General features: G+C 39.3%; 1 protein-coding gene across 1 annotated transcript in view; it reads left to right on the forward strand.

The window, feature by feature from the left end:
* The window catches only part of cnnm2b (cyclin and CBS domain divalent metal cation transport mediator 2b), a 49,223-nt gene that overhangs the window by 27,830 nt on the left and 7,579 nt on the right, over positions 1-13,814 (forward strand). Inside the window, exons 2-5 of the mRNA XM_063475477.1 lie at positions 2,110-2,253; positions 7,360-7,497; positions 10,123-10,292; positions 12,527-12,620. Coding sequence (XP_063331547.1) covers positions 2,110-2,253; positions 7,360-7,497; positions 10,123-10,292; positions 12,527-12,620 — 546 coding nt within the window. The remainder of the gene's footprint in view (positions 1-2,109; positions 2,254-7,359; positions 7,498-10,122; positions 10,293-12,526; positions 12,621-13,814) is intronic.

Here is a 13,814-nt window from a genome sequence, read left to right on the forward strand (position 1 = left end):
AAAGTCCTCCTACTCACTTTGACAAATGTTAGAGCATGTCCTGTGCATGTCATGTTCATCCTCAGGTTAAGCCAGTTCTTCCCATAAACACGATAAAAGGTTAACAAGGTAACATAAACAGTATATTAAATCGCAAACTGCATCCCCATACAACATAAGTAATGATAATGATTAATGTTAATAAATAACACTTTACAGTATTCACCCAGTTACTACGTTACTCGTGCAGCTGAAATACATGCGAGTTTAAAAAATGTAAAAAAAAAAATGCATTGTGGAAGTAAGAAAACTTTTCCCCGAAGAAAGTCGGAAAAGCCTGAATAGCAGCATTTCTTTCTCCAAATCCAGTATTTGTTTTATAAACATGAATGGTCTATTTGCAGTTACCCATGCCATATGCAGTAATGGCATGTGTAATTGCAAATGTAAAACCTATAAGCAGAAGGTGGTTTCAAACTTTGCTCTGATAACAAGCTGGATGTTTCTTCTCTTGGAAAAACAGAAATCTTTTTGACTTTTCAGATATGTAAAAAAAAAAAATTTAATAATCAGTTTTAAATGCAGCAGCAAACTGTTTTCACTGACAATGGTTAGTTAATTTCATTTTAAACTCTATGGTGTAAAGACAGAACATGTTTTATTACAGTACAAACCTAGACTTCATAACTTGTGTTCATTAACATGAGTGAAGTGGATGCCATTAGCGAGAAAAAAGCGAGCATTGATCAATTTCTCTCTGCAGTGCTGTGCTGTGCTAGCCACTCCATTTCTCTTTCCCTCCCTGGGCAGTTTAGAGTAAGTGCATGCTCAAGGACTACAGAGGTCTGATTGCTTTAACCCATGAGGTGCCATTTGTGTTTGTCTCAGTAAAAAAGCACTATGCTGAAGATATCATTTGTATGTTTTTTGACATTTGGGTGCTAAGATTTTCTAAGACCTTCTACTTTCAGGCTCTTTGTGTTAGTGGATTTATGTCCTTACATTATTAATACCTCTCTTAAGGGATCTTACGCTGCCAGCGTGTTAGGTGTAACCTGAGTATCTTTCTTGAAAGCATCAATTCTCCATCTAGCACTCACAACATTCTCACTTTCAGGTTCTAGCTACTGAACATTGTTGTGCTGTCATAGTGTTGTGAGGAAGCAGTGAGATGCTGTGCAGTATAACTCTGTTGGTCTTTAGCTCAGACATCTTTTCAGTCTGTGCTTGCTTACATCGAAGCAGTAAAAATGAGCTGAAACAGCAACTGAGACCAGACCCTGTGATGTACCTCTGTTCTCTCAAAATAAACATACTCTTTTGTGCACACAGACGCTCCTGACACACGTGCATGCACACGTACGCAGAAGCACTCTGACGTCCTCCATGTTTTTATACCCAGGTGTATCTGCATGCAAACGGCCCATTCCGAGACAATCTGATCACACAGCGGAGGTTCGCCCGGTCTGTTCCTTTGCTTGGTGAGAATATCGCCAGGGCGGAATGGAAACTTCATTTTGCAGGGGCTAATATTAGCCTAGGCCTCTGGAAAATTCCTTTTAAATGATCACAAGCTGAGAAAAGTCAAAGAATTTGTTTAGTGTTTTGCCTGACAGTCGTCTCTGCATACACGGCAGTTTGTTTCTTTTTTTTTTCAGATGTTACAGCACACAGGAGGGTCCTGGGAACACAGATGTGGAAGGAAGGAGGGCAAAAGGGGTTCATATGATGAAATTTAGGATTGTTTGATTGTCTGTCTTGGTCTGAATTACTTTTTCCTGGCACTGATAACAGTTTAACCCTCACATTAGCAAGCACTGTATCCCTGGGTACAACAGTCATGCCTTCAAATCACTTTGCATCACCTCTTCTTTGTGTGATTTTGAATCCCCATAATCCCTGCTACCCTGCTACCTAACTTATAATTCCTCTTTGCTATACAGAAAAACTTAGACTATATAAAACATTTATCCATGATACACCTCAGATTGGTACATTAGACATGTTTACTCCCGCCTGTTTCTTCTCTTTTATAACCAAGCTCACTGTGTGAACCACGTTTAACCGTCTATAACATATGACTCCAACTTTATGACCTGTGTATGTGCATGTGTGTGTATGATTTGCTAGGAAAATCCCACCTGGCCATAGTTCAGAGGGTGAACAATGAAGGTGAGGGAGACCCTTTCTACGAAGTTCTGGGTATTGTCACCCTGGAGGACGTTATTGAAGAAATCATCAAGTCAGAGATCCTCGACGAGACTGACCTATACAGTAGGTTCCCCTCTTTAAACTCAACTTTACAACAGATACAATAAGTTCATGAAAAACAAAACAGATGATAAAATCCCTGAGAATTACCACGCTCCATGTCTCTTAACAGCATTTTTGCATCTTTCAGCCAATCATTTTAATCTCAAATCAAAAGCACTATTTCAAGATGCAACAGGCAGCTGTTGTCATTGCTCTTTGTCACTCTAACTTGGTGTCCACAAGCTCTGGAGTAAATGTGCAGTTTACAAGCTAAATGTTCAAGTTTCTAACTATGTATATCTGCTGTTTGGTGCCTTGTGGGTACTGTGGGGTAGAGCCAGTTTGTGCAGTTTTTGGTTCACACTAATGAGTGCAGCGGGACTGAATCAAAGCAGTAAAGCTGGCTGCCAGAAATTCAAAATATTGGGCTAAAAACATCTCTGCAGAGCTGCAGTGATAATGCTCTATGGGTTCATGCCTATAAATGACAACTTTCTCATTATATGCAGATAATGGTAGCTTCAAACTTCTGTTCAAGAATACATTTTTGAGATGATGTGTTAATTGGAGTTTGTTGGAAATTGAGTTGTTTTGAGAATGCTACTCTTGGTGAGCATTTTATTTACTCTTAATTTACACCAAGTCATAAAGATCTACTTTATGTTTTTTTACTGAGAAGTTTGTCTTGTTTGTGTTGTGCACCCAACATCTGATTTTTTTTCCACAAGCAGAGATTATTTTCAAAAGTTATATATAAAGAGTTTCTTAACATGACTCTTATTTATTATTTATATTTGACGCTCTAAAGCATCTGCTAAGTTTATTCAGCATCTGAAACAATCCATTTTAGCTCCTCTGATTGGCTGCCTCTTACAAACAGAAGGTTTAAACATCAGGTGTATCTATCTATCTATCTATCTATCTATCTATCTATCTATCTATCTATCTATCTATCTATCTATCTATCTATCTATCTATCTATCTATCTATCTATCTATCTATCTATCTATCTATCTAAAGTGTTGGGGAGTAACAGAATACATGTACCGGCGTTACGTATTTAAAATACAAAATTAGAGTAACTGTATTCCGTTACAGTTACTGTTTAAAAGGGTGGTATTCAGAATACAGTGACTTTGTTGAAATAAATGGATTACACGGCGGTCTTTTCCTGTTTCATATGTTAGGCTATGCCATCTATTTTTGGTAATTCCACGCCGGTGGAAACCAGAACAAAACACGCATTAAGAGGCTCTAATGCCTGTGTCCTAATCCCGTGGCCCATGTCAAACCTAGTTGCGGCCCGCATAATGACGTGAAGAAATATTTTTTAAATTATTCACAAAAATGATTTAATATGAAGGCAATAGGCAGAATGTAGCCTCATGGGCAGTGTAGTCCGTGCTGCAGGGAGAATGGACTGCCATACCTGTGTGTGTCTGTGAGCGCGAGGAAGGGAGAAAAAGGAGAGTGGAAAGTCTGAGTTGTCACCGAGCAGAAACGGGAGATAGAAGCATGTAAATGTAATAATAACCACTGCAGCCAAAAAGAGTGCCTGATGAGCCCAGTTGTAAGTAAGCTGTTAAGACTCGACTGTACACTGTGTTTGTGTTTTCCTCCGAAACAATAAGTTCCGTTGGAGCAGCCTTTCAACGCCTCTCTCTGTCTCTCGCTAGCAAAGTTGACCCAGACAAGTTAAGGGTAGCTAGTTTTCGGCTACGAGCCCTCCAGAGGTCTCTTTACAATGGCTCGGAGCCGCAAACCTGTTTTGTATACGCACGGAATAGTTTTCTATACCAGATCGCTGTAAAAAGTGCGGCCTTACCTAATGTCCACCCTACTGTTACTCATTTTATATTAAGATTTAAAAATCTAGTTGGTATTGGTATGGCGAGTAACCTTCAGTAATAGTAATAAATCACACAGCAATAGTAAATTCATGTAGTTATAAAAAGCATGATAATATACAGTGGCTTGCAGAAGTATTCGGCCCCCTTGAACTTTTCCACATTTTGTCACATTACAGCCACAAACATGAATCAATTTTATTGGAATCCACATGAAAGACCAATACAAAGTGGTGTACACGTGAGAAGTGGAACGAAAATCATACATGATTCCAAACATTTTTTACAAATAAATAACTGCAAAGTGGGGTGTGCGTAATTATTCAGCCCCCTTTGGTCTGAGTGCAGTCAGTTGCCCATAGACATTGCCTGATGAGTGCTAATGACTAAATAGAGTGCACCTGTGTGTAATCTAATGTCAGTACAAATACAGCTGCTTCAAGCGATCATTCAGAAATGGAAGGAGTATGGCACAACTGTAAACCTACCAAGACAAGGCCGTCCACCTAAACTCACAGGCCGAACAAGGAGAGCGCTGATCAGAAATGCAGCCAAGAGGCCCATGGTGACTCTGGACGAGCTGCAGAGATCTACAGCTCAGGTGGGGGAATCTGTCCATAGGACAACTATTAGTTGTGCACTGCACAAAGTTGGCCTTTATGGCAGAGTGGCAAGAAGAAAGCCATTGTTAAGAGAAAACCATAAGAAATCCCGTTTGCAGTTTGCCACAAGCCATGTGGGGGACACAGCAAACATGTGGAAGAAGGTGCTCTGGTCAGATGAGACCAAAATGGAACTTTTTGGCCAAAATGCAAAACGCTATGTGTGGCGGAAAACTAACACTGCACATCACTCTGAACACACCATCCCCACCGTCAAATATGGTGGTGGCGGCATCATGCTCTGGGGGTGTTTCTCTTCAGCAGGGACAGGGAAGCTGGTCAGAGTTGATGGGAAGATGGATGGAGCCAAATACAGGGCAGTCTTGGAAGAAAACCTCTTGGAGTCTGCAAAAGACTTGAGACTGGGGCGGAGGTTCACCTTCCAGCAGGACAACGACCCTGAACATAAAGCCAGGGCAACAATGGAATGGTTTAAAACAAAACATATCCATGTGTTAGAATGGCCCAGTCAAAGTCCAGATCTAAATCCAATCCAGAATCTGTGGCAAGATCTGAAAACTGCTGTTCACAAACGCTGTCCATCTAATCTGACTGAGCTGGAGCTGTTTTGCAAAGAAGAATGGGCAAGGATTTCAGTCTCTAGATGTGCAAAGCTGGTAGAGACATACCCTAAAAGACTGGCAGCTGTAATTGCAGCAAAAGGTGGTTCTACAAAGTATTGACTCAGGGGGCTGAATAATTACACACACCCCACTTTGCAGTTATTTATTTGTAAAAAATGTTTGGAATCATGTATGATTTTCGTTCCACTTCTCAAGTGTACACCACTTTGTATTGGTCTTTCACGTGGAATTCCAATGAAACTGATTCATGTTTGTGGCTGTAATGTTACAAAATGTGGAAAAGTTCAAGGGGGCCGAATACTTTTGCAAGCCACTGTATTAAGTAATCCAAAGTATTCAGAATACGTTACTGTCATTGTGTAATGTAACGGAATACGTTACAAAATACATTTTAAAAGTAACCTTCCCAACACTATCTATCTATCTGATCTCCTGCTGAATTTGTAAGTTTATTTAATTTAAAAAGAAATGAAAAGTCTCTAATTTCTATTGCAGTTTAAATTTTATTGGAGTGAAATAAGATTACCAGGCAAACTATGACTCTGTTTCTTGTAGTTAGTCACCAGGTTTACACACATCTCATGAAGGATTTTGGCCCACACCTCTTTACAGAAACTCTAAATCCTATTGGCTGCCCTTTGGCAATTTGAAGCTTCAGCTCCCTTTCACGGATTTTCTATAGACTGCGGTCTAGAAGCTGGCAAGTCCATTCCATGACTTTAATGTGCTTCTTGAACCACTCCTTTGTTGTCCTGGTGGTATGTTGTGGGTTGTCATGCTAGAAGACATATCAATGACCTCAGTGTTCTGGCTAAGGGAAAGTGGTTCTCCTCCAATATTTTATGATACATGGCCCATTCCATTGGCCCCTCAATTAGTCCAAGTCATCCTGTACCCTTAGAAAAACAGCTCCAAAGCATAATCTTTCCATGTCCTTGCTTGACTTGGGGGATGGTGTTCTTTGGTTCATTCTCAGCATTACTCTTCCTCCAAATATGGTGGGTTGAGTTGATACCAAAGAGCTTGAACTTTGTTTCATCTGACCACACCACTTTCTTCCAAACCTTCTCCGAATCATTCAGATATTCCCTGTAAAACTAAAGACAGGTGTCTACATGTGCCATCTTGAGGATTTGGGTGGGTGGGAGGTGCTGTTCTTGGTGACTGTCCTTGGTGACTTCCCAACTGCCTTTTTGGGTTGATCCACCACCTTTCTCATTTCTCATTCTTCTATTTCTGAATAATTACAGCAGTAGTTGTCACCTTCTCACCAAGCTACTTGCTGGTCTTGTAGCCTGTTCCAGCTTTGTGCAGGTCTGTGGTCTTGTCCCTGATGTCCTTTGACAATTCTTTGGTTTTGCTCATGTTGGTGGAGAGGTTGGAATGGAAAATGATTCTGTGGACAGGTTTGGTGTATATGCATAACGAGTTGCCCACATGGCAACTCATGATCTGTGTGGCTATATGGCACACAGATCAAATACTTAATCAATGCCATGCAAATCAATTTCTAAATCGATTTATAACTTTTTTGAAATGTGCTTTTTTCTGGATTTTTGGTTGATATTCTGTTTTTCTCTATTAAAATGAGACTGCAATAAAAAGTAGAGATTGTTCATTTCTTTGGAAGTGAGCAAGCCTACAAATTCATCAGGGTATCAAATAATTATAGGAGTCAAAATACATTCATAATCATGGACAACCATAATCATAATTAATATTTTACCTTCGGCTTTGTAAAAATTGATGGTATCTGTGTACATGGAGTACGTGCCAGTACATATGGCCTTCTGTAATGCCGAGAATGTGGTAACAATGTAGCCCTCCTATAGCTCTGCTGTAGTTCTCAGAAAGTCAGCACTGCTACTTCTATGGAAAACAGTAATCAGTGCAGGGTAACTCAAGTTTAGTCACCTTTTGACCCGAAATGACTAGCTCAGCGTCTGAGGAGTGTCGTGGACTGATCTTTTCCTGTTCCAGCCAACCTGTTGCAGGTTGACTCTTACACCTGACTTTTCATTTTTCCCTCCTCAGCTGACAACAAGACAAAGAAGAAAATCACGCATCGGGAAAGAAAGCAGGATTTCTCGGCCTTCAAGCCTACCGACAATGAAATGAAGGTTAAAATATCACCTCAGCTTCTGCTGGCTACCCTGCGTTTCCTAGCAACAGGCAAGTGGGCTGCGTTGCTGCTTGACTTCCCCCAGTGTGCCCTCAGCCCCTCACTGTGGGGAAAGTGTGTGTGTGAGTGTGTTTGTGTGCCCGTACGGGCTTTGAGTTTTGGGCAAGTGGGTGTAGAGAGGAGGAGGTGTGAGTATTTGTGTAGCATGAGTAGCCGTTGTGTGCGTCTGTGTGAGGGAATGAATTGTGTGGGGACTCACAACAAGTGTGCTGGTATGTATGTGTTTATGTGTGTGTAAAGAGGTGGAAGGCCTCTCTATAAGCCCGACACAGGATGTCTGCAGAATGGACACAGGTCCAAAAAAATGCAGGCGTTTATTTGCTTGCGTGTCATGCACAGAAGGTTACATGTTGAGATCTTTGCTCACAGCTTTAAAAACACCACCCTGTTTGCTTGCACTCGTTCCTCAGTGACATCACGTCCAGGATTTTTGGCCTATAATCGCAGTTCTCACACAAGTCGACATACTTGGTTACTTACTAGCGTAAAATGTGAAATATTTCACCCGCTTTCCCTCGGGAAATGGATTTCAGAGCAGGCAACAAGTACTACTACACCAGCAGCAGCGGTTCACTATGCCTCATTGCAGTTGGATTTGCTTTAGAACTTTGACCTGGCAGCTAAGCGTTGATTAAGTTCCTCTAAAGGCTATTAGGGAGTTTAGTTCCTGGTGGTGGAGCCAGCAGCCAGCTGACACATATCACCGCTGATGAGTTGAAGGAGCTGATTGGCCCAATAGGTGGTTGAAGAGGACCAGACACAATGAGGGGGAAGGGGGGTGTCTGTATTAACATTTATTTTAATTTTTGGCCCCTTATGTATGGCTCTCACCTCACAAAAATGCAGTAACGGTTTATACAGTTTCTGCAGCAGCACAATGTTGCTAATATTTTGTATTTTTGTTATGATGTAAAAACCAAACCATCAAAATGTTAACTTTTTTTGTTAGGATGTGGTTCTTACAGTAATTGTCTATATTTAATGAATTGATTTGAGGGGGAAATGCTTACTTCAGCAATATTCTGTCTTCCTATTAACTTTAATGAAATTTGGCATGGTCATTCATCTGGAGCTTTGTAACCGACAGATAAGCGGCACTGATCGCATGCCCGTGATTCATCTTTCGCCTTAGCGAGTAATTTGTCAGCCACTGCTATTTGTACTATTTGTTTTACTGCAGCAGATGATTTTTCCAGCTATAGCTCTCATTTATACTTTACATAATTATCATATGATCACTTTGCCACTTTTGCAAGAACCAATCTTTCATCCAGTGTTTAAGAACATGTTTCACCTAGTTAATGTTTTTTAAACTTTTGTGTAAACCAGAGATAAGATAAGCTACAATTATCCAATATCTGTTTAACATGCGAGACCCATGGTGACAAATATTTCCCATTTTATCCTGGCTGAGCAGATAGTTGTATGCTAGTTCACTGAGTTTAGTTTCCCTTATGTAATCCTCCCATTCTCTTTATGACTATGATGCAGAGTGGGTCCGATCTTCCCTGCTATCCATGGACAATATATGCTTTCATTTTGACTTTGAGAACATAAGAAATTTAAGCTCCAGAATTTAAGTGATTATCCCTAATAGATTACACAAGTGATCTATTTCTATATCCCCTGTTTTGATGTTGGAAAAATAAGTTTATTGTCTACATATATCATTACCCTAAACTGAATATATTTATTGTCATGCCATCAAAATTAATAATCTGTGAGCCATTTTCTATTAAATAATCCACTAGGTCAGTGATAAATAATGCAAACAACAATTATACATTTGATTCATTTAAAATCCTACAAAGACGTGAAAATACACATGATTTTATTTTTTTAATCTTAAAATTTCCCTCTAATATGAGATTTTAATCTCTGAAATTCCTTACTGCGACAAGTAAAGGAACAAAGCCTTGTAAAGGAATCTTTCCAGAAATATCCCAGAACCTACATAACTTTGCATTTGATATATTTATGTCAGGTTTATGTGGATAACTCAAAAACTATACCTCTGTCATTATTAAATCCAGTTTTACAGTTTCATCTTTCACTTTTCCTCTTTTTTTAAATTTCTACTAAGTCTGTTTCTGCCGCTTTTGCTGATGTCATTTTCAGTATAATCTTTGTCTAAAATCAGTTTAAAACAATACGTTAGAAATAAAATATTAAGAATACAAATATAAATTTGCCAGGTCTTTGGTTTAAAAAAATAGGCCAGCTCATATACATGCCTTTCTTTGGATAAATGTAAATGTAAAACTGCCACATTTAAACACATCAAACCTTTGTCTGCACAGGTAACAGCACCATGTGGCCCCCTTGGAAAACTAATTGCCCATCCCCAAACTAGTATGTGCTCAGTGGCTAATGGCAGATGATTGACAAACAAAATTTTCAAACCATCAGGTGACATCACGGTGGCGTTTTTCTTATAAATAGTCCATGAACAGTACTACTTTTTTAGGACTAATTTATTTTATGTTTTGGGATTTTCATGGCAGTAAGGGAGATATATAAGAATAATTTTATTACATTGATATAATTATTCAACTTTTCATAAGAAATGAAATGTTTTGTCTTACCACAGTCTTTTTCTCTCCTTGTCTCTTCAGAGGTTGAGCCATTTGCACCGATGCAGATGTCAGAAAAGATTCTGCTGCGCTTGTTGAAGCATCCAAATGTCATCCAGGAGCTAAAATACGATGATAAGAACAAGCGGGCACCAGAGCACTACCTCTTCCACAGGAACAAACCTGTGGATTATTTCATCCTCATCCTGCAGGTGTGTGGACACAACGAGTTTCAAGGTGGAAGGATACATCAGTAGTCTTGATTTTTTTTTTAAACAACAACAAAACCCCCCACTACATAACCAGTTTGGGAAAAATTTAAATATTGATATGTATTTTAGGTTTAACATTAAAGAAATAACGCAAGTATTCTAACTCTGCTCATGCAGCATAAGTTCGTTTTACCTGCATCATTTAGTTCCATTATTTCCTTCTGTCGTCACTACAGATGAATAAGCAGTATATACTATGTGATCAGTTTAAAAATGCTGCTTGTAGCACTGCAAGCATTCGTTTTCCTCTGGCCTACAGTTTTTCACAGTATAGTCATCGATCTAACAGAGTTTGTTCCCACAGAAGCCATGCATCCCTAAGGTATGCGCGGTATGACTGTACTGCAGGGCAGTTTAAACTTAAACAAGCAATAATACTATAGATAAGAAGCTAATTAGTTATAATAATGTCTGACCTAAGAGATACAACATTTTAAAAGACCAGTGCCACATACCATAGCATTTATAGCATGAGCAAATTTACTGTGCCAGTCCCTAGACGGGTCTTTAAAATAGTACCATAAAATGAAACATAAACCAGATGATCCATGTCTAATCCAAAAATTGTTTCAGTTTGAGTTTAAAGTTGTTATCCTGTTTGAGTTCTTTGTGGTAAGCGTGAGAATGTGTGACATCAGTATGTCCCAGATGAGTCTAACAATGATGAAATTCAGTGAAATGAAACCATGAAATATTTACTTTCTTGAGAAAATTTCAGTCGTGTGGTTTCTTAGCCAGACATTAATTGCACAGTCATACAGTATGCCCAATACGAGTCCTGCTTATAACCAATAAAATACTTCATAAGCTAATTATTTACTTTAGTTAATTACTTCTCAAATGTATTCAGTATATTGTTCATTAATCTTGGAGATTAATTTATTTGACAAATAACTTCCAACATTTAAAAAAAATAGACACAGTTGTCCTGGTAAATTCTTTTGTTTATCTACAAGAAATAGAAACAAGAGCGTTCAGTATCATCTATGAGCCTGAATAATGCAATAAGCAATAAAGAAATAAAGGTTTGGGGTAAACACACTTTACAGGTGTTTTGGGGGTTTTGGATAACGTGTCACAGTCAGGCTGAATTTGTCAAGTTCATCAGTACCCATGTTCATCTGAACAAGGAGTTAGAGAACTCTTCTCGTTCTTCTTGTGTCTGCTTTACTATTACTGTGGAACCAATCGCACATAGTTTTGGACAATGCATACGTCATCTAAGCATCTTATGTGCATAAACACATCAAAGCTGAAAACAAGCAGGCCAAAAACAGAACCCTGTGGGATTCCTGCATTATCCTCAAAATGAAGTTTTCTGATTGTTACACAGTGTTCACATTTAAATGTTATTATTTGAACTATCATAGAGTGTGACAGGAAATTTCTTAGAAAGTCAAAGTTAAGCATCATTCAGAAGAAAAACTTTAAATAGGAACCAAACTGAACTTAAAACCCTTTAAAATCCAAGCTATGACACCAGCCTTAATGAAAATCTTTCACCCTGCAAATCTTGGAAACACACATTTGCGTAATAATTATATATGATAATATATAATAGTTAGTTGTAATAGTGTATTCAATAGTGTATCAGATCAAGGACTTCTGCACTACATGTAGCTTTAGTCTCAGATCTGAAAGCGGCCCTGAATTTCTGCACTGTTTCTGATATGCCGCTGGAGCCAGCACTATTGTCTTATTCAGGGAGGGTATTGAGTCTTTCATACGCCTTAAAGGGAAGTCCCAAATAACTGTTCCTAAAGTGAGTTCAAAGTCTATATTGCAAAGGTTTGCAGACTTTGTATATTTCCCCTATCAGGTCACTAAGTCGACATGTATATTAGCCTTGGATTAAATAAGGTTCTGCTTGAGCAAGTGTGGGGTCATTGCCCTTGAGACCCAGCTTAGAAGCAGATTGGGAGCTATTAAACAGAGTGAGGATTTTCTACAAGTAGTAAAAAGGAAAGGAAACAAGGAAAGCAGGGTGGATTTATTATAATCTCACAGACAGGATAAATAAAGTAAAAAATAAAGCATAAAGTTAAAGGAAATATTGTAAAACCAGCACAAATAAGTAATCTTTTGTTTAACTAAGCTGATAAGTTGATATATAATGTGTTGAGCACTTACATACTTTTAAGATAATTCATGATTCTTTTCCTTGGCTGTCACAGGGGAAGGTGGAGGTGGAAGCAGGAAAAGAGGGGATGAAGTTTGAAGCGGGACCATTCTCCTTCTATGGGATAATGGCTCTGACAGCCTCACCAGGTAAGATTTCCTGGTCTAGGTCTTAAATTTTTATACCCATGAAAGTGAATCCCAACTTCTAGGGAATCTCACTCGTCAGCCTCCTTTGAGAGGGTCTGGACAGAAGAATCCGCCTGTTAGTTGAACCTCACAATCAGGAGCAAAATTGCAGTTTTTGTTTCACTCATTGTGGAATACTTGGTGGGTGGGACTTTGCCAAACCAGTCTACATGTGTTCTGTGAACTAGTGGAAGTTTGTTTTGCATCAATGGTGCTGATGTCAAGCTCACTTTAGGTGGGTGTTTGACTAAAGTGTTGTTTGTCACTGATTCTGGTTCACAGGTATGGGCAGAGTAGAGCAGGAGATGAGGATATTGTACTGATCTGCTGCAGGGAAGAGAGAGCTGAGCTTAAAATTGAAGATGTTGAGTCACCAGTTGATTCTTCTTGATCCTAGCCTGACTGAAACAGTGAGGTTACAGCTACAAATGGCAGAAATGAGCTTCCTGCAAAGGGTGTCTGATTTGGGAGGGGCTTAGAGTAGATGTGAGGTGATTCAGGCTCTGACAGGATGCCTCCTGGGCACCTCCTAGGTTAGGTGTTTTGGGCATATCCTACCAGGAGGCCCGTCCAAGATAGACTCAGGACACACTTGAGAGGTTATATCTCTCAGACTTGGAAATATCTTGGGATGGGGAGGTCTGGGCATCTGTGCCTAGACTGCTGCAATCTGGACCCAAATAAAGGGATTGCTTTCTACTCTAGCTGAGCACTCAAAGTGCTTTTTGCTATTAGTCTCAATAACACACTTTGTTTTTAGACCTAAGCACTTTATCTAACATTCAAACTGCACACACACTCCAATAGTTGCATTGTTCAGTATTCAAAGACTTCAACATGTAGCTAGGGATCGAACCACTGAACTTCTGACTGGTAGATGACCTGCTCAAGTGAGCCATCCACCCCATAGCCAGAAAACTGGCAGAAGATGGATGGATGGAAAGAAAACCCTGTGACAGAAAAATGATATTATTAGTAAGTAAAATGTTAAAATGCAGCTGGACGAGTAGCTCTTCTCTCTGGGTTTGTGATATAGACCATTTACAGTGTGATCCACTGTAGCTTGTTTCCAGTAAAATATGTCATAGACTGCTCATATGAAGAATTAGAGGTTTTACTACTTCTTTATGCTTTATAGGTACTGGAGGTCTTATA

This window comes from Pelmatolapia mariae, linkage group LG6 (genome assembly GCF_036321145.2).
Source record: "Pelmatolapia mariae isolate MD_Pm_ZW linkage group LG6, Pm_UMD_F_2, whole genome shotgun sequence".
In the NCBI taxonomy this organism is placed as follows: Eukaryota; Metazoa; Chordata; class Actinopteri; order Cichliformes; family Cichlidae; genus Pelmatolapia; species Pelmatolapia mariae.